General features: G+C 26.8%; 2 protein-coding genes across 4 annotated transcripts; both read right to left on the bottom strand.

Annotated features, from left to right (window-relative positions):
* Nucleotides 1-464: 464 nt before the first annotated feature.
* LOC114119363 (probable peroxisomal acyl-coenzyme A oxidase 1) lies at nt 465-12,648 on the bottom strand. Of its 3 annotated transcripts, none has more exons than XM_027980887.2 (13): nt 12,123-12,648; nt 10,747-10,909; nt 7,141-7,309; nt 5,970-6,093; nt 5,762-5,881; nt 5,430-5,554; nt 4,820-4,983; nt 4,556-4,718; nt 3,475-3,665; nt 3,209-3,364; nt 2,717-2,822; nt 1,439-1,585; nt 465-1,371 (listed from the first exon to the last, which is right to left on the bottom strand). In XM_027980887.2, exons 1-13 carry the CDS (start codon nt 12,250-12,252, stop codon nt 1,111-1,113), a joined length of 2,019 nt encoding a protein of 672 aa, XP_027836688.1. In that variant the 5' UTR covers nt 12,253-12,648; the 3' UTR covers nt 465-1,110. The 3 variants fall into 3 exon arrangements, with proteins under 3 accessions (XP_027836688.1, XP_050059920.1, XP_027836689.1); XM_050203963.1 differs by lacking the exon at nt 12,123-12,648 and adding an exon at nt 11,967-12,086; XM_027980888.2 differs by lacking the exons at nt 10,747-10,909; nt 12,123-12,648 and adding an exon at nt 7,417-7,432.
* Nucleotides 12,649-15,707: 3,059 nt separating this feature from the next.
* Nucleotides 15,708-20,280, bottom strand: LOC114119353 (probable peroxisomal acyl-coenzyme A oxidase 1). The gene is made up of 13 exons (XM_027980873.2): nt 19,798-20,280; nt 19,554-19,722; nt 19,328-19,496; nt 19,142-19,265; nt 18,965-19,084; nt 18,770-18,894; nt 18,388-18,551; nt 18,138-18,300; nt 17,824-18,014; nt 17,460-17,609; nt 17,298-17,403; nt 16,537-16,683; nt 15,708-16,459 (listed from the first exon to the last, which is right to left on the bottom strand). Exons 1-13 carry the CDS (start codon nt 19,916-19,918, stop codon nt 16,199-16,201), a joined length of 2,010 nt encoding a protein of 669 aa, XP_027836674.2. The 5' UTR covers nt 19,919-20,280; the 3' UTR covers nt 15,708-16,198.
* Nucleotides 20,281-25,631: the final 5,351 nt, after the last annotated feature.

Genomic DNA, 25,631 nt, shown 5'->3' with positions numbered 1-25,631 from the left:
GTAGTAGGTATTGTAGATTTGTTTCCTAATATTTAAATTTTGTTTAATTAATATTAAATAATAAAAATCAAAATTTCATAACAAAATAATAGGTAAGTTAATGGATATATCTACTAGTTTAGAATCCAGAATATATTTAGGAGAGGGGGAGGAGTAAGTTAGGTTGTGTACTATGGTTTATCATAGTAGTGTAATAAATGTATGACCTAATACAGTATATTTTCTCTGTTTCATGACAAATTGCAACAACGGTTATTGCATTTGTCTGCATTATATTGTAACAAATTACTATAATGATCGAAGCAAATTTAAAGTCATGTTCATTTAACAAACATGGAACTTTTAAATCAAAAACAAAATTCCTGGTTGGAATACTTGAAAACTGTGGACTTCAAATTTTTAATTTAATTCTAAGGTACCTACCTAATATTATAATTACAATTTTCACTCGTGAAACTAGTAAATTTAAAGTAGTATTCAAAATGATAATTTTTATTTTTTTAAAATTAATTTCAATTTTACAAATTTTAATATCACTGTTAATCCTTAATTAAATATTAATATAATAACTACTAGTTTAATAAAATTGATTTGCGCTTATGGAACATTTATTTTTGCACTTTTAGGTTGCATTTGTACCATATTTTGCGATTATGGGCTGGTTAAAGGAATACAATATAAATGTTCTGTATGTTGATATGGCATGGGTTAAAATAAATGTATACATAAACATTTTATTTTTACTTAATTTTCTATGTTTAGGTAGATATATACATCAGTTTTATATTTATATTTATTCCAAAGAGCTTAAAGCTATTATTTTTTTCATTAATATCATACCTACTATTTTCGTTATGAATCTATTGATTATATTAATATAATATGTTTCTATGTATAAATATACTGTTTTTAATAAATCACATTTAAAGTACCTATTCCTAAAACTTTAAATAAATACAATTTTATTTTACAAAATATTTTCTTTGGATTTAATTAATGGTTTTAAAGAATTGATCATTAACATAATATAAATCTCATAAATTATATTTTCTCCGTATAATAATTAACCTATAATATACATATTAACTCAGTTGGAATAATGAATTTAATTTACATGTTAGATTTTAAAAACGGTTTTATGTATAGCTCAAATGAGCGGTTTACTGGTTCTTTGTTCAAGGGGCTTTTATTGGCTTCTGCCAAGAGCCGTTCGTATACGTTTCCGTCGTAGGCGCCTAACGCAGAATCTAATATTTCGTCTGGTATGTCAAAACTGTCTACTAAACCGACTGCGTTGGGCCTAATGCGTTCTAAACAATCTTCTAATAAGCATTGTATTGAATGTACGTTAATCGGTTTCAGGTTGGAATGCTGGAATATATAAGTGTATAAAAATAAAACGAAAGTACAGAACGAGCTTATGAAAAGTCATAATTACCTGTAGAAAATCACCAAGTCTACATAATATCCACTGTGCACAAATTAACTCGCCGAGTTGAGTAAGAACGTCCATTAATTCTGGTGAGAATTGATTAGTTTTAAGTGTTTTTACGTAAGTACTGATAACGAACGCTCTGCAATGGGCCTATACAAATATTTATATTTAAAAAAAACTATAAGGTATTAATTATTTTAATAGAAACTAATGTAAGATATGCATCAGTATATGTTTATTGAATATTTGAATATACTACCAAGTAGGTGCCTACATAACTACGTAAGATAAAATTATCCGTTAAAACGTTAAAAACAAGCATTTTTTTTATAATAGAGAAAAATAGAGTTATTTGGTAAAAAAAAAAAGGAAAGAATTTAAAAAAAAGAAAGAAAGAAAGAATTTTAAGAGTTTTTAATGGTGGATTTACATATTTTGGCGTAATTCAAAAACTAATAAGTAATAACCAATAATCAAAGATATTTAAAATTATTCAACAGTATAATTTTCAAAATATTTTGACTTATTGAGCTATTTATAATATAATGGAATAAATGGAGTGTTGAATGTATATTCATTTTACTACAGTGTTATGTTTTTTTTGTGTATACATCAGAAATTTCAAGCTCAAGTCAAAGAATCAAGTGAGCCAAATTTATTGAATAGTTGACTATGCGGAATATAAAACATACCTAATTAAGTACCTTAACATTTATCGAAAAAAAATATTTTATTAATTTAATATAATATATATATAACTATCAATAATACTTATTCGATTACAGTATTAGACGATAAAACAGTATTATGATTAATGATGTATACCAAATACAACATTCTCTAAGATAGTTGTGAAATAAAATTAATATTTTTTTATTTTGTTCATTTTATTGTTAGTTGCGGGCATGTTTGATATTTCTGGTGTAACTACACTATAGTAGTAGATATATACTTATTGATTAGTTTGTTCAGAATCGTTTTTTGTAAGTATGCTATAATTTGGTATTGAATTAAAATGTCACTCATATAGGTACATTAGTACATTACAGTAACTTATCCTCTACGACAAGGTACACCTATATACCTACAGTAAAGCAGAGTTTCAGAACGGTTACCTACTTTCAGACTTTCATTCTTTTTAATTTTAAGTGCAATTCTAACACATCTACTCATTACCCTATAGTCAATAATAATAATTTATGAGTTATGAATTTAATATTTTATATATTAATAACATTTTAATAATGTTAAGTTCATTTTAAATTATTTGTTTTAACATACTTCGGATGCTTGAGTAAGTTTAATGGATGTTTGATTCCAAGCATCTTCTTGAGCCATTCCAGAATCAATCAGTCGTTTTATTGTGAAGTAACAGTCGTCAATTTTACTACAAATAAAAATTGTTTAGGATTGTACCTTATACTTGTATTCGTTACCCGTACCATGTATAATAGTTATAAATTATAATAAATATAGTTATATCAATTATATATTAAATATTTAAATGTAATATAATAATATATTAATTATAGCTATTATCAGAGTAGGGCATTATTTAAAATAAAATGTTATCTATATGATATTCAGATACAATTTTATTTGACTAAATTATTATTGTTTAATTAATTTTTAAACATAATTATTTATTATATAATTGTAAAAAAATCATTTGAATAATTTTTTATTCGATTACATATATTTTTTGAATAATTATCTAAATTCCTTCAATTTTGTCCAACTCTGTCTATAGACTATAATACCATAATAATTTACCTTCCGGCAACTTGGAAAAACGCATTGGTCATACAATCTAATGTCGTCGTCCAAGGCGATTGTTTTAAGCTATTGTATTTTTCCAAGTATGACATCATTTCCAACGTGGACACGTTGTTTCCCTTTTGTATAGTTTCGTACGATTTTATCAAAAATCTATGTATACCAAAATATAAATTATAAGATACAACTATATATGTATATAGTTATATAGGCAAGTGTTATTATTAAATTATTTATAGTTTGTAAACCTCAAAACGCCTCACCTAGCTGTTTGCAATAGCAGTACCGTGTTTTCGCCTTCGTAGGTTTCTGTTGCAGTTGTAAGTGAATAGATGTTGGGAAAATTGCTGCAGTTCATATATCCATGACCGCCACATGCCAAACGACAAGACGTTACGCTAATAGATGCATCGGTTGTGCCGACAGCTTTCAGACAACAAGCCATAGCATGTAGCTGTAGTAGGTATATTATATAATATAAGAAATAATGTACAATCATTTTAGGATCCTCAATAAAACTTAATTTATTTTTCGTTTAGGATATTTCATATTTTTATAGAAGGTGTTTACATTTACTCCAAACTAAAAATGCGATTTGTAAGCCTATGAATTTGTAAATATAATACTACTTAGCGGTATAAGGCGTACGAATTTTTTCTATGTTGACGTCCTTAGTGTGCAAAGGGGATCCTTACATTCGAAATAATTAAAAAGCCACCGAGCATTTAAAGGTTCAATCCGTTACGAAATGTTACAGAAATCTAACGGGTTTTTTTTCGTTGCACACGATACACGAATTTAACGTTTTAAAACCTAGGGTGAAGTTTTCTATGTTCAATTGAGACTGGAGACGAAACGTGCATCTTTTTAGACCAGAAAGGGATATTATTGGTTAATTTTATGCCCAAAGAGACCACCATACTGTATTTAATACTAAGAGCCTCTTATAAGATGATGCTGAAAAAAAATCACGAAAATGATTGAGAATACAAACTCGTGGCAACGCCTGTAAACTTCATATCTCTGGCTCATGTAATTTGGATAGTATATTGTGATTCACTTAGTTCTTATTACCCATTTATTTTGTACTTTTGGATTACTATATTTTCACTAAGTACTAAATTGAAAGAGTTTTTGGATGTTTTTTTATTTATCATATTCAAACCACGGGATTTTATCATTTCATTAATTCCTAAGTGTTAAAGTGTTAGTGGTTTTTTTATATTTATTCTTACATTCCCTTATTTTTTTTATATATTTTAGTGTTAGAAGTAAATGGAATAAGTTGTAAGTATCTATTAAACTTTAAAATACAAAGTATTTTGAAGAGAATTAACAGCATACCTCTGGCAATTGATCCAAATCAACTTTCTTTAATTGCGCAGTTACTGCAGAGTATTTATCCCATAACCATTTTGCTGCACATACATACACTAAACTTGAGGCAATGACTGGGAATAACTTGTACTGTTGTGTTTGATAATCTAGAATTTGAGGTTCTCGTTCACTGTTTCATCGTACAAGCACATACACACCAACGTATTTTAATAATAAAATATAAAATTTATATTTTCAAACATAGAATAAATGTTCAATTATTTAATTTACCCTGATTTAAGTTCTGATTGCCGGCGAATCGCGCTATATCTCACTGCGATTGTTGCTGATTGCATTAAAAAGCTAGTAACCAAACTCTTAACAATTAATACTCGTACAAGTATCATTGTGCCGTATGTTAATTTTTCATTAGGTGATTTTTCATAAGTTCCATCCTAGATGAAAAAACAAAACATTTTATTCATTGTGTTTTATATATTTTTCCTTAACTATGTAATCATTGTAGTATAATATCAAATAATAACAAAAATATTATGTTAAGTTTTAGATTTATAAAAGTGATTGGAAAATGATATAGAAAATCAATTTATTTAATGAAGGAAACAGTTTAAGCTATTACGATAAGAAGCGAGAATTTAGAAAAAACATGTAATTTTAGGAAAGAGCTACTTATGTAGAAGACTGATATGAGAAAGTAAAAGTGAGGAAATTGCGCGTTTTTCTACAAGAAGATATAATAAAAATAAAAGGGAATATGTTTAAAATATCATTTCCATAAAAATATTTTTATTTATATATATAACTATACTACAATATAGAAAAGCTTCTACTATACATATTTATTAAAATTAATTTGATAGTTGAATTATTTATAAATAACCTTGTGAACTTTAGCATTTTTCATTAACATTTGCATTCGAGGTAATCTAACGTTATTAAACGCCAAGTATCCGTTGTTCACAGAGTTCATGCCCATCTTACTACCGATTTCACCAATTTTGATTCCTGATAATGATTTTAAAAATATATCATACATTGATAATTATCTAGAAATATAATTTTTTAGTCATATTCATATATCAATTTGTCAATATTACAGATATGGGCTAGTGAGCTAAGTTCATCTTTCGACTTATACCTTTTAGTTGCATTTGTTAATAATATATTAGTTTACTTCCTGTATAATATTAACTAATATCAATAATATAATACCAGGCATGGGCATCCATGTTTCTGAATCCCTTAATTGAACAATGAACGGATGTATACCACGATGTATGCCTTGAGTGTAAAGTTGAGCGAGAACAATTGCGTAGTTACAACTGTGGCCAACTTAAATTAATTTGAATACATTAATATAAATAATATAACTATAGATGAATTCGTTTTTAAATAATAAATAATATTTATTAAGACATACGTCCGCCAGGCCACCATTTGTACGATGTTAATGTCGGACTATTTAAAATAAACTCTTCATTTTCTGGATCATACGTGCATGTGGTTTCTAAGCCCCTAATAAAAGTTCCATGTCCAAGTTCAGTCTAAAATTAAAATTTTCACGTTTAGTTTATACTGTTTATAGCTTTTATACTATAAAAGTATATTTTTTTGGTTTATACAGCAATAAAGATAATGAATTTATTATATTAAAATATATAATATACAATAAAAAATATATATCATATAGAACTACATAAAGTAAAAATTATAGAATGATGAAAGTCTCTGATTTATTCTAGTGAGTAGTTTATGAAGTGAATAATTTAACATGTGGAAAAATCATCTTTAAAGGTGATGGGAAATATATATATAATTATCAATTTTCATTCTATGTATATAAGCACGTAGGAAATCTGGAATTTTTTATTTTGAAGAATAAAAAAATGTTATAGGTAGGCAAAGATGAAGACGATTATTTAAAAAAATATAGCAGTTGATAAGTAAATAAATATAATACCTAAATACCTAATAATATATCTATATAGCATAGACATATAAAACAACTAAATAGCGGACTGCACGATAAAATTGAAGTTAGCGGCCATATGCTAACAGGGCAATGTTTACAAAATTTTACACTATGAAAATAAATTCGTTAGGTATTTGTGTTATTATAAATATAGCTATCTTATCCATTGAGTTATTTTGTAAACATTGCCCTGTTGGGCGTTGGCATATGGACACACGGCTTTAACTTTCCTATGAGAATGTAATACACAGTGTTGCAGTCCGCTATCTAGTTGTTTTATATGTCTATGATCTATAACGTATAAGTTTATCTAAAACCTAAAAATCAGTATTAACTATTAATAATTATTAATTAACTTAGGTTTTTTTGTATAGATGATTTTAGATATACTTATAAATTATACTTAGTACCTATATAGTTTTTTATGCGATCTCGTCTAACTGAACCTTAAAATATGAAAACACGAATTAAAAACATGTGAAATGTTTGATGGATTGTGAATGTATCTGACTAAAACAAATAAAAAATCAGGCAAAAACTCTCAGAGAGTTATAAAAGAAGAAGAATATAAAATAAAAACATATTATTTCAATTAATAATTAATATATGTAAACATTACCTGAGCATAAGTACCCAAAATTGAATTGTTAAAGGCACGTTCAACCCACTCTTCTTGCTGTTCTGGAGTACCTTGACCAATTAGAGATGGCAAAAACATAAAACTATGAACGTTAAAAGGTACATTTTGTTTTATAATTGCTGTATCTAGTCCACTAGTCCAAAGCACACTAATTAAAAAAAAAAAAAATATTGTTTAGTATTAAAATTTATTTAGTAAATTTCAAGATTTATACTATTTTATATTTCTGATTTTAATATAAGCTAAGGGTCTAACCTTTAAGGTTTTACATATCATTATTGAGACTATTATGCAATTTTATAAAAATTTTAAAAATGTGGACAGATGAATGATTTGTTTCAACACAGAGTTTAAAAGCAAAATTTTTTAATTTGATAATATTTCAAGGGTTAAGAAATTTGAGGTTATCTTGAAATAGGTAACCTTATTTATAAATTATAATTATTCTTATAATTTTTTAATTACTTTATAAGACCAACTCAATAGAAACTTTCTATTACATGTCATGTTTAAGTATTTTGATAAGCCGAAAAACTGTATCGACACTTAGCCTTAAAATTAGCGAAATAGTTTTTAAATTAAATTATGTAAAGAAAATGCCAATCTAAATAATTGGTGAATGTTTCAAGTATCTACGGCTTATACTTTTTGAATGATAACAAATATTTAAATCGTTACTGTTATCTACTCGATTTCGTAAAAAATTCAGACGCTTTTATCTTTTTTTTTTATATATAATGACGCTTCGATTTTTCTCTACCTATAGTTATTTTAAAGGAAAACTTATTGAAAACTTTGTGTTGAATTTTTTAACCTTAGATATAAATACTAAAAATTTTATGAATTTTTAACTACAAAATTACTTGCAAATTTTTGCGATTTTGACATACTTCGTAAAAATGAATGTGTTTGAATGTGAATGATGTGTTTTATTTTTGTAAGTGTGTGTACACCATAACTTGTAGAAAAAGGACCGGCTCAAGTATTTAAACACACTTAGGCAAACTTGAGTTTTGCCGCCCCTTACATACTATTTCAAATATATATTTTTTTATCTATAATATAAAAATGTTAAATGCCGTCCTAGGCGTGGGCTTATGTCGCCTACACCTTGAGCCGGGCCTATGTAGAAATTATGCTTAAATTTCTTCTTAAAAGATCTTTGGGGTGGTTTCTGATGGCAAATATAATATCCTTGGTGTATTATAGAAGTAAAAAGTAAGAAGTTTTCGAGGAAGTTTTTTTACATAGTTGTAACTCAAAAACGAATCACTGTAAATATTTGAAATTTTCACCAAATGTTTATATTAGCGTAATCTACACACAGCTTTTTTGAACTATTTATCAACAATTGAAATTTTCGATTTTTCTAAATATTTTTTTTTGAAATGTCGATAAAAAAATGTTGATTATCCAAAAAATTTGAAAATTTTACTACAAAGTTTCTTATGTAAGGTATTCTTATTGAAGTTAGAAAAAAATCAAAATCATTATTCATAATTTTTTTTATAAGCGTTTAATAAGTTCAAATTTTTATCAAACATGTCAATATCGTAAAAATTTGAAAGTAATTTTGTAGTTGAAAATGCATAATATGTTTAGTATTTAACCATAAAATGTATAAAATTCAAGTTTCAACACAAACTTTTAACTTTCAGCGTTTATCGACAACTTAATGTATACGCACAAAAAATAAAAAACACATCATGATAAAATTAATACATTGAGTGGCAATTACATTCATCGCTCCGCTCAAAATTTAAAAAATGATAACGATAAAAAGTATTAAATTATTTTTACTGGAAATAATATAAAAAAAAAATTTCAAACAAATTGATAAATTTTGAAATAATGAGTGTTTGATAAAAGAATCAATTGTAATAGGTATACTAGGTATATTTTAATATTTTAATTTTCAGTTATTTTTGTAATTTTAATTTTTAGTATTACCTATTTTAACAAACTTAAGTTTAAATACCTAGATTCATAAATTTTTAACTCATATTGAAAATAAATTGATAAAATTTAAATTTAAAAAAATTATTGTTACCTATTCATAATATTTACTATACACTCAATAAGTGTGTTATAATTTTTAGCTACTTAAAACGTACCATACACTATTTAATAATCTGTCAGTAATGAATAAACATTAATAATGATAATGAATATACTTTTTAATTAGATAGTTCACTACCTATAGACTATAGTAATTCAATTTTATTAAGTAGGTATCGGAAAAATGTCATCATGACGGCCTTATATTACTATATTGTCTTTATATTAAGTCTTTCATTAAAGGTTGGTCGTATACTTAACAACCACGTCATATAATAGTAAGTAATATTAAATATTTTTACACAATTTTGAGAATGTTTTCTTGAAACTCTATTTAGTGATACATAGTGATATTTTAATGTAGAATTGAATATTATAACGTCAACATATCGATTGTAAACGTTCAAATAATATTTAAAAATTGTATAAAATTAAATTTTAAACAAGCCTTACTTTAATATATATTGGTTAAAACAAAAAAAGAATAGTATAAAATAATGATTTTGAATATAAATCAAGTGAATCCAAGTATCTAACCTAGTACTCTTCCAACATTTATTTTAAGTGATCTATGCTTCATATACAAATTATATTAACTAACACTTTTGATAAGTATGTTAGTAATAAAAGTTAATGACTGGCGTAAATGAATATCGTACTCATAAGCTGTAGTCTGTAAAGTCGCAATCTCAAATTTAAACAATAATTATTATACTAATAGAATATTTTATGGCGCAAGGATTTATCTATTAGTATATTATACAGATCATTAGTAAATATTTTAATCGTTTAATGGTTTTACCTAAAGACATTATTCAGCTAAGAAAACTGTGTGCGATAAATAATTCATAATAACATACTTTTTTTTATTAATATGTATAGTACATTGTATACAATAACACTAAAATACCCATCTGGTTACTTAATTATTTTTTTAATATGCAAATGAGCAATTGTTTTATCCTTACATCATATTGAGTGATTTCATGATTTTAAAAGTTTATCATATGTAGGTTCCTATATAGCAGGAATGCAGGATTAATAAACACGTGATAAATAACTATTAATTGAATGTAACGTATATAAGGTATATTGCATGTGTATTTTATCACTTGATAATATCAAGTGTGATTTTAAATGTCGGGAATTGATGGGTCTCCCCTTCGTGGCTTGTGTAATGTGTAAATACTAAATAGTAAGCACGTAAAGCCTAGTTCTAATATTTATAGGTAGTAGTCATAGAAACTGAAATATTTATTAAGTATGAATAAAAATGATTTCATATATCTATAGATGTATAAAGTATATAATATATAGTAATATATATATATATTATATAGTATATTATACAAGTAATATAATATTACTTTTTATATATTATACAATATAAATTATTTATACCTATATTAACGAGAAAAAATGAAAATTCATTGTTTGTATATTCTATAATATAGTTAGGTACAGAGTACAAACTATGTGTGCAATTAAAATGATCTAATAAAGTACTATTAAATTATTCAAACGCACTCGTAAATCTCAAATATGTGAGTGTTCGAAATCTCTTCCCATTCTTTGATCTTCTTGTAAAAAATGCAAGATTTCCGAATCGCTTGCTCGTAATGTTCTTGGTGGCTAAGGTACGTCACAGGCACATCGTCTTTAAATCGTGGATCACTGAGGAAAAACTTCGCTAAAAATCACAAACATAATATACACTTACCGATATTATAAATATAGTTAAAATGTTAACGTTTAAATTATTATTTAGTGAGTTGGAAACTTGAAGTCGTGCAACTAATAAAACAGAACTTCACGTAACTACTTAAATTTTGAGCATTGATATTGTCAAATAAGTAATGCATTTTATAAAGTATGAATATAAAATCTACAGTTGTAATTATAATATATAAAAATAGGTTCAAAACAGTATTATAATATTCCTATAAAACTATGGATCTACTATTCTTTATATAATATGAGTAAAACTTAGATATGACATGAAATAATGTATTATGTTGACTTTAGATCGGATAGACCTATAATAATATAAGCTACATTATGGTATTACTACTAATACTTGTTAATGGAGCGAATATTTTATTTATGTTTATTACTGGTGAAGTGTATATTTAAATAAGTAAAAAAACACACTCTAAGTCTGAAAAAATCTACTGATATAGGTACCTAACTTCTTAAAATCACACCAGCAGTTTCTGAGATTAGCGCGTTCAAACATACCAACTCTACAGCTTTATAACATTAATAATATTATAAGATTATTGTTTTGAAATTCTTTGATGAAGAAATATCAGCTATAATATCAAAAAAAACTATTATACGATAAGTACTCTTAAATTCACTGCATGCAGGTGCTATATGTATATTGTATATTATGTATATAATTATATTATCATATTATTATTCATTTTTGAGTTAATTATACTTTGTATACATAATATATTATAATTTATAAGTTTATAACTATATAACATGGGTGGCCACTAACCTTAACTTTGGGAGCCGCAAATTTATAAAGTTAATCCGAGGTGAGCCACATTGTAAAGCAAAGTTTATAAAATAAAGAAACCTACATTTTTCATTTTAAATCAAATGAAGGAATATTTATTTACATTTAATTTTTATCTAAGTTTGGTCCGAGAGCCGCGTACGGCTCGCGAGCCTCGTTGTGGCCACCCCTGCTATATAATAATGTGTACGAGCAAAAACTGAAACACCTAAATACCTACCTACGCGTTTATCCAATTACAATAAAGAGGCTAAGAACCTCTGAGTTATGGTCAGTTTCAGCTCTTTTTTCCTTTTTTTTTACTCGTAACACAAAATAAACTAATAGTGCCTATTACGATAATGTGCTATACTGCCTTGTATAATAATATAGATACCAATTGTTCGTCTCTTATCGGTATTCTTAGCGCCGCCGTCTATGAAATTCGTCAGTTCCTCCGTATTAAAGGTGCACGTTGTTCGTTCTTTGCGCAAGTCATCGTTAACGGTTTGCCGCTCGACCATCATAATTATCTTTGTTGTTATTTATGACGTATGAAACGAATATAATATAATATAGAAATTATTTACTCACGCTCGTAACTGTGTGTTTTATTTTTCAACTAAACTGATCTATAAATTATTTATCATATATTCTTCTTATAATATATACGATATACGATCAACAGCACTATATTATATTGTAATTCGCGAATACCGATGATTGTCACAACATAACACAATATTTTTTTTATACATATACCGAAATTAATATGAAGTTGTAAACAGTCGATAAATCGGGTAAAATGTAAATTATATTGTACAGGTATGCACACTGTGCCGATCGACCTCTTATTCAATCAATAACAAAATAAATAATATAGTTACCTACCTAAAGGATTGAACGGAAACTGACGAGTGACATCTGAGTTCGATAATAATTATAATATAATAAAGGTATCATACTGGTATATATGTGGCGAAAGGAAATGAGATGGATATATTATCATTGTATGTTATTTAGACGGAGGGTCAATCGTAAAACGAATATTTAAATAGTGAATACGTAATGTTTGTATAGTTATATAATTAATAGGTAATAAAAGCTAAAAGGTACCTTACTCAATACTCATATTGTATACAGCAGCGGATCCAAACATTTTTTTTAAAGGGGAGCACATTATTTATATTTTCAGTTAATTTATTATAATGAATTATATATTAGTACAAAATATATGAATAAAAAAGCATGCGTAAATATCTAAATGTTACAAATTTAATTGAAGTTTTATTTTATGTTTTTCGCAAATATGTCCAATACCTCTTCTAAAGTTACAACTACTATACCTTTATTAATATGAAGAGTTGCAATCCACCGAGTCTATTCTGATTCATTGTAGACCTAAATTGATTTTTATTTGTTTCAATGAACTGAATGATCATGTTTTTGAAGTCGTTATTATTGTAACAGGTATAATACATAATATTTTTAGAAGACTCAATGTTAGGAAATATCAAACATTGATATAGATTTGTAGGTTCAATATAGGAGTATCTGCTTTTCTCCGTTAAGCATTTCAATACTATAGGTATATATATATAGAGGATAAATCTGATTCATATTTTTGAGCGGCATCCAATATTTTTTCATCGGAGTATCATATTCAAAAAAATATTTTGGAATAATTTTTTTAAGTTAAAAATTATAGCATTGTTATCTCAAAAAATATCTCACATTAAATTTTGATAGAAGGTAATTTAAGTAGAAACCAGCGATAATAGTCTTGGATGTTCGACACCGATTATCCAATGGTTAGGTAGGTATATAGATTATAGATTTATTTATTTAGATTTTAAAATCATATCTATATAAAAATAAAAAGTAAATGACCACTCTAAAAATTGTCTGTAGTTCAATGATACGCAAGGGGGCACGCGTGCTCCTTTCATAGATCTATGGGTTTACCACTGATTATACAAGTAATAAACTAATAAATATATCTAAATAAAAGTAGACAAAAGGCGGTATAGTAAAAATCAATTAATCAGTGTATAGGTAGGTACTAGTCGCGTTAGACTAGCGTGTGATCGATTATTATTCCGCTAGCCATCGTATAAATATTTCAATGTTTTTGTATACTCGCGCATATTTTATTTCGTGTAGTACCTATACATTATGTATATACCTATTTGATTTGATATTTCGAAGCTACCTACCACAGTTAATCGGCTATGACGTTGTAAGTATTATAATAATACAACATTGTAAAAATATACAACTATTTACTATACTGAGCTATCATGATTGTATAGTTAATAAATAACGTTATATACTTGTTACTTGTATATCATGTATAATATTATAACAGATCATTAAGGTCGATCATATTATAATCTAAAGTATTTATCTGTTACTGTTACTGCTAATAACTAGTCTGCTTTTGGGGTAAAAGTGCAGCTTTTGAAAATGATGAAAATTTAGTCGATTACAATCATTTTTGGTATATTCTTTACTATATCGACCTTTTAGTAAGCTACAGCAGTGGTTCCCAATTAGCATTGAACCACGGCCCCTAGCTAAAACTTGAATTAGACGGGAAATCTCTTATTCGTGATTACTTACTTTTCAATTTTGTTTAACTATACAAATGAAAAAAAAAATCAGTGTAGCTTTACGTGGAGGATAATGTGAATAATATATTATATTATATATATTTATAAAATACATTAAATTTTTTAATAATTCCACTAAAATAAAATAAAAATATCACTTCAGTACTATATAACCACGGACCCCCAAATATCAACACATGGACCCCTGGGGGTCCGTGGACCACCGATTGGGAACCAATGAGCACGGGCAGCACCTCACTTGTCGACCGCCGTACTTTAAATTTAATGTAAGTAGAAATTTTGACAATAAATCAATTGAAGTCAAAAATATAAAATCATTTTAAGCTTATAAACACTAAACAATAATTTTAGATTCTGAACGAAGTGATGAAAGTAAGTATTGATTTTACAATTAAGTGTTTTTTTTGTGTCTATGTACCTACAGCATAACTAGTCAAAATAATACTTCAACTTAGGGGGGTGGGGTGGTTTCCGATGGCAAAGTGACACCCTTAGTGCATTATAGAGGTTAAGATTAAGGAAGTCATAAGTAAGAATTTTCCAACAGTTTTTAAAAATATTGAGAAAAACAAAAAAAAATTATGGAATAACGGGAATTTATATACCTACACAAAACCAGTTTTCGACAAAATCGATTTTTTATATGGTTGTAACTCAAAAACTAATCACTGTAAATACTTAAATTTATTAACAAATGTTTATATTAGCGTTATTTTTATACAGTTAACTTTTCAAAATATTTTGACTTTTTTGAGCTATTTATAGACAAGTGAAATTTTTGATTTCTGAGTGTCAATAAAAAAATGTTGGGTGCCTAAAAAAACTTGAAAATTTAACACAACTTTTTTTTTTCTTATAAGTTGTAAATAAATTAAAAATCGTTGGTTACAATTTTTTTTATAAGCGTTTTAAGTTCAAACATTGACAAAAATTCATCAAAATCATTAATATTTGCAAATTATTTTGAAGTTCTAATTTATAAAAATTTAATATATAAATAATAGTGACCAACTGTACATCAGAGATGTACCCATTTGACCACGCTTTATTGTTATATTAATTGTCCTACTCAGATTCAAATGTACTTATACATTATTTTTATATTTATTTTCATTATCTATTGACTATTTGACAGAAAGATCATAGACATTAATAGAGTTCATAGCGCTTTAATCTTTATTAATATTTTTTGTTTTTTTTTTTTTTGAGCCCACAGAAAAGGTTAATAAATAATTAATCTCTATCTGTTTGTAATTTGTGCTTGAAAAGTATGATAATCATCAACAATTTATTATTGATGGATGTTATTGTATTACAAAATACGGGTATAAATATTGTTAACACTTTTATTCTAATAAAAGGTTTTTATTTTGAAGACATGTCATTAACTCATAAATATATAAAATACACCAATAATATTTATTGATTTTCAAAAAAATATATAAAATATAAAAATAAGTAAACAATAATAAAGGATAATTTGACAAATCTGTTTACATTTCGATTCAATTGTTAACAATTTACCATAATATAGAATCATAATTTCTAAATACATATAATATATCTAATATGCTATAATAACATAATAATAATAATGATAATACTATAAAATAAAACAAATTTAATTGTATAACTTAAAACAATTGATTTGCATTAACTGCAGCCCGCTTACATTATTTACCTTTATTAAATAGTAATACAAATAAATTATAAATCATAATGATGGAATCAAGAAAAAAATATTAGTGTTGTATACAAATATTTGATTTGAAACAAATTTTGAATTCTTTTAGCTTTAGGTAAACACCTATACATCTCAAATCAATTTTATTTTTATTCCTTATAAATTTGATTTTAAATAAGGTTTTAAGTATTTATGAAAAGATTCATTAACAGGTACTTGATTTAATGGACTTTTATTTGCATCTTCTATTAAACGCTCATAGACGTTTCCATCATAAACTCCTAGAGCAGATCCCAATATTTCATCTCGAACATCAAAACTATCAACCAAACCAACTGCATTGGGTCTAATTTGTTTTAAACATTCCTCTAACAAAGACTGTATTGAAGGAATATCAGTTGGTTTTAGATTTGAATACTAAAAATAATTTTATAATAAAAAAATTAAAAATATACAATAAAACAAAATAACTTCACAAATTAAATGAGATTTACTTGAAGAAAATCACCCATTTGATTAAGCATCCAGTGAGCGCATACTAATTTACACAGAACTGTTAGTATTTTTATTAATTCTGAAGACAATTGTAATGTCTTAACTGTTGTAATAAAACTTTGTATTACAAATGCTCTACAGTGGGCCTAAAACAAATAACAAATTATTATTAAAATAGAAATACAAACAAACTATTGTTTTTGATTTCCTACAAATCTACTTCATCAAATATCCTTTTCTCTTTTCTATCGATTGAATGATATTTACAATACTACAGTACAATAATATCTTTAGAAATAAATAATAATAACTTTGTAATTAATTAATTAAATCAACTAAATGTTATAAAACTTAAATAATAATGATATTTTGTATGACTGATATAAACAGACAATTATTATATTAAAATTTGGTTAAAAAATGTATCCCAAAAATATCTGTTTTTATAATTCAATTAATTAAGTGTCAGTAAAACTATACTGATCTAATATGTTTTACTCTTTTAAATACAATACATGAATTTTTCATACATATCTAAAAAGCAATCAACAGCTATACATAGTTAAGTGTTGCTCCGCGTTAAAGATAAGATAAAATTGGCAAATTTTCAACATTAAAACGACTATAAAATTTAATAAAATAGTTCCACAGATTTACTTTAACATTTTTGCCAACATTTCTCATTTAAAAATTATATTATCAGTAAAAAAGGATATTTTTACAAGTAGACATATCTTTAGTTAGAATCATTAAAAATTACTTCTGTTGCTTTGGATAATTTAATAGAAGTTTCATTCCAAGCATCTTCTTGAGACATTCCAGAATTGATTAATTTATTAATAGAGAAGTAACAATTCTCAATTTTACTAAAAACAGTTTAATGATATTAAATTATTTCAATTAATTAAAAAACAAAATTTACCCTCCAGCAACTTGTAAAAATGCGTTGCAAATACAGTCCAAATCTGTGCTCCAATTGTTACGTCTCAGGCTCTTAAAATTATTTAAATACGATATGGTTTCAGTTAATTTTAATCCAGATTTTGCATCTTGACATGCTTTCATCAAATACCTTCAACATTTAAATGAATGAATTATTAAATTATTTTGTTTGTTATAAATGAAAACTAGCATTGTAAATAAATTAAATATAATTGAGTAAATATGAGGATTAAGTTCTAACCCAATGAATTGAATGAATAATGTAATTTATTTTAAATAATATGTTTAAATTTGATATAATATATTATTTATTCAAATTAATTTCAACAACTTAAAAACATTACCTAGCTGTTTGCAAAAGTAGCACAGTATTTTCTCCTTCATATGTTTCAGTAGCAGATGCCATTGCATACATATTTGGGAAATTACTACAATTCATATATCCATGACCTCCACACGCTAAACGGCACGTTGTTACTGCAACAGCGGCATCGGCTGTACTAACAGCTTTCAAACAGCAAGCCATTGCATGTAACTAAACATATTAAATTAGTGGTTTATTTAATATATTGTAAAATGTATTTTATTACAAGTAATTTAAGTGAATTTTGAATGACTAGTTAGGAATAACTAATAATACAATTTAAGTAAATTATACCTCAGGTAATCGTTCTAAATCTCCTTCTTCTAATTTTGAAGTAACATCATTATAAACATTCCAAAGCCAGGTTGCAGCAAATTTGTATGCTAAGCTTATGGCAATGGCTGGAAAAATTTTATATTGTTGTGTTTGGTAATCTAAAATTTGAGGTTCACCAGCACTAATACAATAAATTATTATTATTTTTTTTTTTACAACCATGTAGGTAAAACTGAATAATCTTTAAAATAAAATAATTTATATTTACCCTGGTTTGAGTTCTGATTGCCTTCTGACAGAACTATATCTAGTTGCAATTATTGCAGCTTTTGATATATAATTTGACACTAAATCTCTAACAATCAATACACGTACAAAAATCATGGTACCGTATGTCAGTTTATCATTCACTGATTTTTTATATGTACCATCCTTAAAAAAGTGTTAATAAATAAATAAATAGTTATATCAATTTATTATTTATTATTTTCATAAAAATATGCATAGGTATAGTAAAATACCTAATAATAATATAAAATATTTTTTTTAGTAAATATGCACAATTAAAAGTTATGAATAACTTCTTGGTTACAAAATATTTATGAACATTGTACAAAATGATGGATCCATAGTAAATTATAATATTTTACCTTCAGAACTTGGGCGTTTTTCATCAACATATTCATCCTAGGTATCCTCACATTATCAAATGCTAAATATCCATTATTAGTCGAGTTCATACCTAATTTGCTTCCAATTTCACCAATTTTTATGCCTAATACCACAGTAGTAAACAAAATGTATTTATTAAAATCATAACTTTTATGTAATTATTATATAATTACCAGGCATTGGCTCCCATGTTTCCTCATCTCTAAGTTGAACTATAAATGGGTGTATACCATGACATTTTCCTTGGGTATAAAGCTGAGCTATCACAACTGCATAATTACAGGTGTGTCCAACTAAACATTTAAAAATATTAATATTGATTAGCCTAATTATATTTTAAAATAACTTACGTCCACCGGGCCACCATTTATAGGACGTTAATGTAGGACTATTCAAAACAAATTCTTCTGTAGCTGGATCATAAGTACACATTGTTTCTAAGCCACGAATAAAAGTTCCATGACCTAATTCAGTCTATAAAAAATATTTGATTAAATACTCAACATTTCTAGATAAAAAATTAAATAGCAAAATACCTGAGCATAAGTGCCTATAATTTGATTGCTAAAAGCTCGTCCAACCCATTCTCCTTGTTGTTCCAAGGTGCCCTGACCCATAATTGTTGGTATAAACATGACATAATGTACCGCGAAAGGGGAACCATCTTTAATTATTGCACTACCAACCGATCCACCAAGAAGTGATCTGAAATAATAGGTATTAATAATATTTAATTTATTTTATACATTTATTTTTTCATACTTATAAATATCCATTGAATTGCTACCGCTATCATCATTTTGTTGCCACTCATTGACTTTTTTGAATAAAATACAACTTTTACGCACAGCTGCTTCATAACGTTCTTTGTGACTTAAGTATTCCATAGGAATTTCATCTTTCAAATTTAGATCGGACAGAAAAAATGATTCTAAAATATTTTTTAAATGAGAAATTTTACATATCTAAATTAAATAGGTATTTTTACAATTAATTTATAACAAACCGAGTTTTCTTCTACTAAACGTTTTATCAGCACCTCCGTCTAAAAAATATGTAAGCTCCTCAATGTTAAATGTACACTTTTCGCGTTCTTTCTGCAGATCTTCATTGACTTTAATTTTCATTTTAACTTAAAATCCGTAATTGTTGAGAATAAAAGTATAAATGGCTTTATTATTACTATTTAAAAAATAGGTAACTAATGTAACAGTGTACGCTGTACGACTTAAAATTTTACAACTTAGGTGCTTAAAAAAAAAATTAAAGTTTTGAATTAAAATATTTAGGTGTAGTAACACTGCCTTCGAGAAACTGTATACGAATGTTTTGTAATATTTACAAGTTGTAAATCCATTCTACAGTATGACGACATAACGAAATTGTTGAATGATAAACAAAGAGGGGGAATTAGAAATGTTTATGGAAACATTGCAAAATACTGATCCTATCCTACATAGGTCTAGATTCCTCAACAATATTTAAACATGTCGAAATGATAATATAATGATGACGATGACGATGAGTGACGAAAGTGATAAGAGAGAGAATAAATATACCAATTAGTTCATAGAGTTTTTGATTTTTTGTTTTCGTCTTTTATACCAAGCATTGTGTAATCAAGTTTTCGTATGTAAAAATTGGAAGTGGTCGGACTCATATAAAATATGTCTATCTTAAACCATGGATCGACTTCCAGTGGCCAGTTAATTATATAATCAGTCTAGACAGAATCATGATATAATTATATCATGGACAGAATCTCGTAAATCGTAATCCAGACAATACAGAAATCGTAAATAATATAAATTGTACGCAGTAGGTAGTTAAGCTCAAAACACGGATTAGTAATAATTAATAATTATCGCTAAATACCGTTAAAATATTATGTAAAGTACTTAAATGTAAATTATTAATGAATAATGAGTAGTGAGTACCTAATGAGATCTTAGACGTCAGTTAAAAAAAAATATATAAATATGTTATCTGAAGAATCAACAATATACAGATAATGAGAAAACTTAACAGCAGTCGACAATAACATCCTACATTATTGTTATTATTAGGTAGGTAGTTATTAGTTTATTACCAACATCGATCATCGTCATCACTTGTCAGTATAGTCGTCACTTCGCTAGCAGTACCTATGTAGCTAAGCTAATTCCTGTACTCTGTACTTTGTAGTCATAATTTTAAATACATTTATAAACTTATTATTTATTAGTAAATACTAAGTATTAATACCTATTTGTTATACTTAGTATAAATTCTATAAATAAAGTATATACTTACCTAGGTACCTGGCTATGATACATAAATATAATTATATAAATGCATATTAGTTTAAAACTTACATACGGTCACCCCGGTTTGATGGGGGTACTAAGCGACTTTCTCACTCATATCTCCTGATCTTTCACAGAATCAATGATCCAGCTTAAGTATAACCATATAAAAACAATAAGATTAATAATAAATCATCATTGGTAATAAGTATGTTTGAAGTTAAAATGTACCTTATTAGTTCAAAAGTATATAATAACAATTTATTTTACAAACGATTTTTATAATTACTAAATATTAATTTCGGTCAAGGCCGGGATATGGTCATAATATTGGTAACTTATATAAGGAGGCCATTATACCTACTTATGGTGAGGCCCTTTTACCTAACACATTTTGGGTCCTTTTATCTTGCGGTCCGGCAGGTACGGGCTATAGGGGGGCCCTTGATTCAGCCCTGGTCTTGGAACTTGAAACTATGGTCTTTGTGTACCTAAACTATATTATTCTATAAGTACTAACACACAATGAAACTTTCAAAACATTAAGAATCATTTAGATTGCTATTTAATACGTCTTATGTTATATATCACAAACCTATACCTATTTATACTTATTAGTTATTAATTAGTTATTATAGTCTTATAAATAATAAATGTACACCTAATAGTTAACACAAATTAACAGTAATAAATAATAAGTAGACGGTAACTATATATAATGTATCTATAATTATATAAATGTAAATAGTTCAATAGCTACATAAGTAGTATTATAATAATTAGCGAATTATAAAAATTTTCGATTCAGGAAAACTGTATCATAATAAAATATATATGTTTCATCCTATAACTTTATTTAAAGGACCACGAAACAAAAAAAAAATAACCTGATTTATATAAATAACGGTGGTACTAAAAAATTAATATAATTAAGCTAAAAGATTTTTTTTGTTTCATGGTCCTTTAAGTAATGATTTTATTATATGCGATTATAAATGTACGTTTATTTTGAAGTTTCATAGAACATGTTGACCTCAAATTAGTTATTACGTACTAAACAAAATAATTCATACTTTGGACTTAATAAAAAATAATATATTATTATTCCTATTTATTAATATTACATTTTTTAAATATATGTAATTTTTTATAGTTTTAAATCACTTTAATTTTAACAATACCAATAATTTCTTCTAATTTATATAATTAGCTTTGTACCGTGTATTCTATATTTTTATCTAAAACCATAAACGAGACTGCTTCTAGGCTCTAATTATAATTTATATGCATGCAAATGTCCCGATATCTCACCGACATAGACGCATAATAATAAATATAGTACCTACACCACTCATAATTAGTAATATAGCCATGTACTATGTAGGTAACTATAATTTAGTAGGTATTATAAATTAATATAAAATATTTTCTATTGAAATACTCTTAGAATCATTTTCCTAGTCAAAGATTAAATTCATTGAACTCAAATTGATATTTGAACACACCCATTACAATTGCGTATTATATTGACTGTAGCCGCTGCCCGTTGTATCTAGGTACCTTCTGTTATTGATGTCTGATAAGATAAGTACACTCGATGTTTAAAATCTACACTGTATTATCTATATTGACTATAAAGGTAAAGCTAGAAGAGCGACTTCTCAGCGGGTTTTAAATTAATATTTAAATTTTCTATTTCTATTTTGTGTAGGCCATATGCCCATATATCATAAAAGTAAACAAAACTGAGAATTTTCTAGTTTCATAAAAAACGTATTAATTATTTAAGGATATTTATTTTAAATAGTATAATCACTATAGCGGTACCTATAAGCATCATAGATATTGTGTGTTAGTATTGTATTTTAAAAACGCATATAACTGCAGTTAAATAATTATGATAAAATCTGCCATCTGGTAGGTTCTATAATCTATATTATAGTTGATTTATTCATCACATGGTGGCCTTATTGGAGCACTATAATAATATAGATCAAATATAATACAATATACAGAAAAGACACTCTTGGGCACTGCCTTAGAAGTTAGAAGATATACTATTATCTTCCATAATTTAAAATATTAAGTAGTATAGGTACCTATCTTAACTCTTAAATAGGTATATTTAAGTATAGCTAGGTATCTTAAATCTGCTATCTTTTGAGAGCCCGAGTACTGTCTAGTATTTTGAAATGGTTCGTAACTTTTGTCTTATACCGCTAAGTTTTCAACATCATCTTCGCTGCAAGGAATTATCATATGATAATAAATTGACAATTGTATGATAATAATAGTATAATATTACGTAAAATGTTAATATTTATTTTTATGTTAAACGATGTACCTAATGGGAAATGACATAGGTAAAATTTGGGTTTTAAATTTGGTGGGATATTAGTTATTGTATGACTATATGGGTTTACATGCGTATTTACATAGATTGATATATTGTATGTATAGGGGTTAAGTCGGTTAAGGTTGGTTTTTTTGTTTGGGGGGGGGGTTAGCCTCTCCAAGTTACCCTCAAATTGAACTTGAAAATATATAGTTGTGTTTGTGACGATGGGGCGCAACTGCCCAAGACGTGTGACTCTCGTGTGCCACCAGAGATAAAGGATGGCGCCCAATGAGAGTCTATGCCTCAACTGCCACTAATAGGATAAAGCTAAGTATGTATTTGGAAACTCAGAGGCATTTTATGGGACCGCCTGCAGCGACTGGCCGGCATGACCATTGAGTATTGACTATTGACCACGGTCATCAGTAGTGTATGCGCACCAGCCACATTAGAAACATCTTCGATATTGTTTATAGACAGTGTTATATTTATTTGGATTCACGTGTTCAGAACTGAATTCTTTATTTGTGTCGCCTTACTATAATATACTGCTATACAAGTCAGGTAAGGTGCATGATATTTAATACATATTATATACTATTATTATAATTATATACATATATATTATATATATATTCTATGTACGGCGTACTTAATCATATTCTCGAATACATGCGATCTCGAGAGCTCTCCGACGATCAGGAGGAAGGTATAATATAGCATACATTTAATATTTATACATTTATATCTGATAGTTGATTATATTCGACTTTCGACAGCACTTTTAAATAAAGGGAAAGGAAAGAGTCCCACAGATTTGGATTTCATGCAAGGCTTATGCCCGATGGCCTTTGTGTACGCCTTTTAAACAATATTTTATTTTATTTATTTTAACTTTTCTTTTGTTTCATTTTTACGTTATTACTTATTCGTTATTACAATATTGTAAGTAGTAAAGGGCGGATCCAAGATGTTCATGCATTTGCATATTTTTTCCTTTAATAATAAAAGTTGCAGAGTAGGATAGAAATTTTTTCGTGATCTATAGAATACGAAATCAAAATTATTATATTATTGTGCCTTTGATCGAAATATGCAAATATAAGCGAAAATGCGTAATAATATAATAATTTTGCTTTGCATACTTCGATTCATTTTTCTTTCAAAGCATATTTATATTTTTATTAGTATATAATAATGCACATTTCGTAAGCCATATGGAAAACTAATATTTTTTACAAAAGACTGTGCTCTTTGCAATGGGGTAGCCCATAGTCCGTTTGCGAACTATAGGTATTTATACTTATTATTTTTCCAAACAGCCTGCTGTTTTTCAAGTTCATTGCATACAGACTAACAGCAGTTAGGCCTTTTAAGAACTACAATCATTTTAAAGTAATAACCATTTTATTTATTTTATTTTAAGGGTTATTTATAATAACACAATAGGTACCTACCTTATTTTTCCGGCAATCTCATCTATTTGTTTTGCACGATGTTTTTCATAATATGTAACATGTAAACGTAAACTGCAGAACTATTATATTATAGTATTAAACTATTATAGGTAGGTACATTATTTATTTTTTTTTTTTTGTCTGTTACAACTTTGCCAATATTATATTTGAAGTGTCTAATGGTCCCCGATCTACTTTTTATATAAAATAAAATAATTAAAATGGTTATTAGGTAGGTATCATAAATGATTGTAGTTCAGAGTTCTTAAAAGGCCTAACTAATGTTATTCTGTATGCAATGAGCCTGAAAAACATTAGGAACTGACTACCCCATTGCAAAGAGTCTAGACTTTTCGCAAAAACTATAATTTTCCATACAAATTACGACACATATTTGGCCCTTAGTGTCTCAGTACCATGTCCTAAATAGGGCTCTGTATAAATATGTTTATATTATGTTAATGTTAATCATATAATAACATATTTAGTTATTTATTCTATAGAACTATATAGAAGTATGCACTATATGCAGTACTTTTATTTTAAATTTTTAAACATTTACGGGCCGGCCTTGAGCAGTCCGCTTTGACGATAAAAACGTTCCTAACATCATGCCTTGGCGCTAAGCTTACATCAATCTTGTCGCTCCGAAATGAAAAAAAATAAAAGTGGAGGGGTATTACCTTCCTATTATTCAGCTATGGCTTTATGCAAATAATATTATATTACAGCTGTTCTGTGCTCTGTGGTTTTATCAGTA

The sequence above is a fragment of the Aphis gossypii genome, chromosome 3, assembly GCF_020184175.1.
Source record: "Aphis gossypii isolate Hap1 chromosome 3, ASM2018417v2, whole genome shotgun sequence".
Lineage (NCBI taxonomy): Eukaryota > Metazoa > Arthropoda > Insecta > Hemiptera > Aphididae > Aphis > Aphis gossypii.
The sequence above is the reverse complement of the archived record's forward strand: the minus strand, read 5'-3'. Positions and strand labels throughout refer to the sequence as shown.

Excerpts from the sequence above, each read along its gene's own strand:
- LOC114119363 (XM_027980887.2), bottom strand. The coding sequence starts at position 12,252 with ATGATGGTCGAGCGGCAAACCGTTAACGATGACTTGCGCAAAGAACGA. Across the intron at positions 6,094-7,140 it reads TTTTGGGTACTTATGCTCAG|ACTGAACTTGGACATGGAAC; the intron begins GTAATGTTTACA and ends TTTTAATTTTAG. Across the intron at positions 5,555-5,761 it reads AACATGGATGCCCATGCCTG|GAATCAAAATTGGTGAAATC; the intron begins GTATTATATTAT and ends AATCATTATCAG.
- LOC114119353 (XM_027980873.2), bottom strand. The coding sequence starts at position 19,918 with ATGAAAATTAAAGTCAATGAAGATCTGCAGAAAGAACGCGAAAAGTGT. Across the intron at positions 19,266-19,327 it reads TTATAGGCACTTATGCTCAG|ACTGAATTAGGTCATGGAAC; the intron begins GTATTTTGCTAT and ends TATTTTTTATAG. Across the intron at positions 19,085-19,141 it reads TAAATGGTGGCCCGGTGGAC|TTGGACACACCTGTAATTAT; the intron begins GTAAGTTATTTT and ends TTAAATGTTTAG.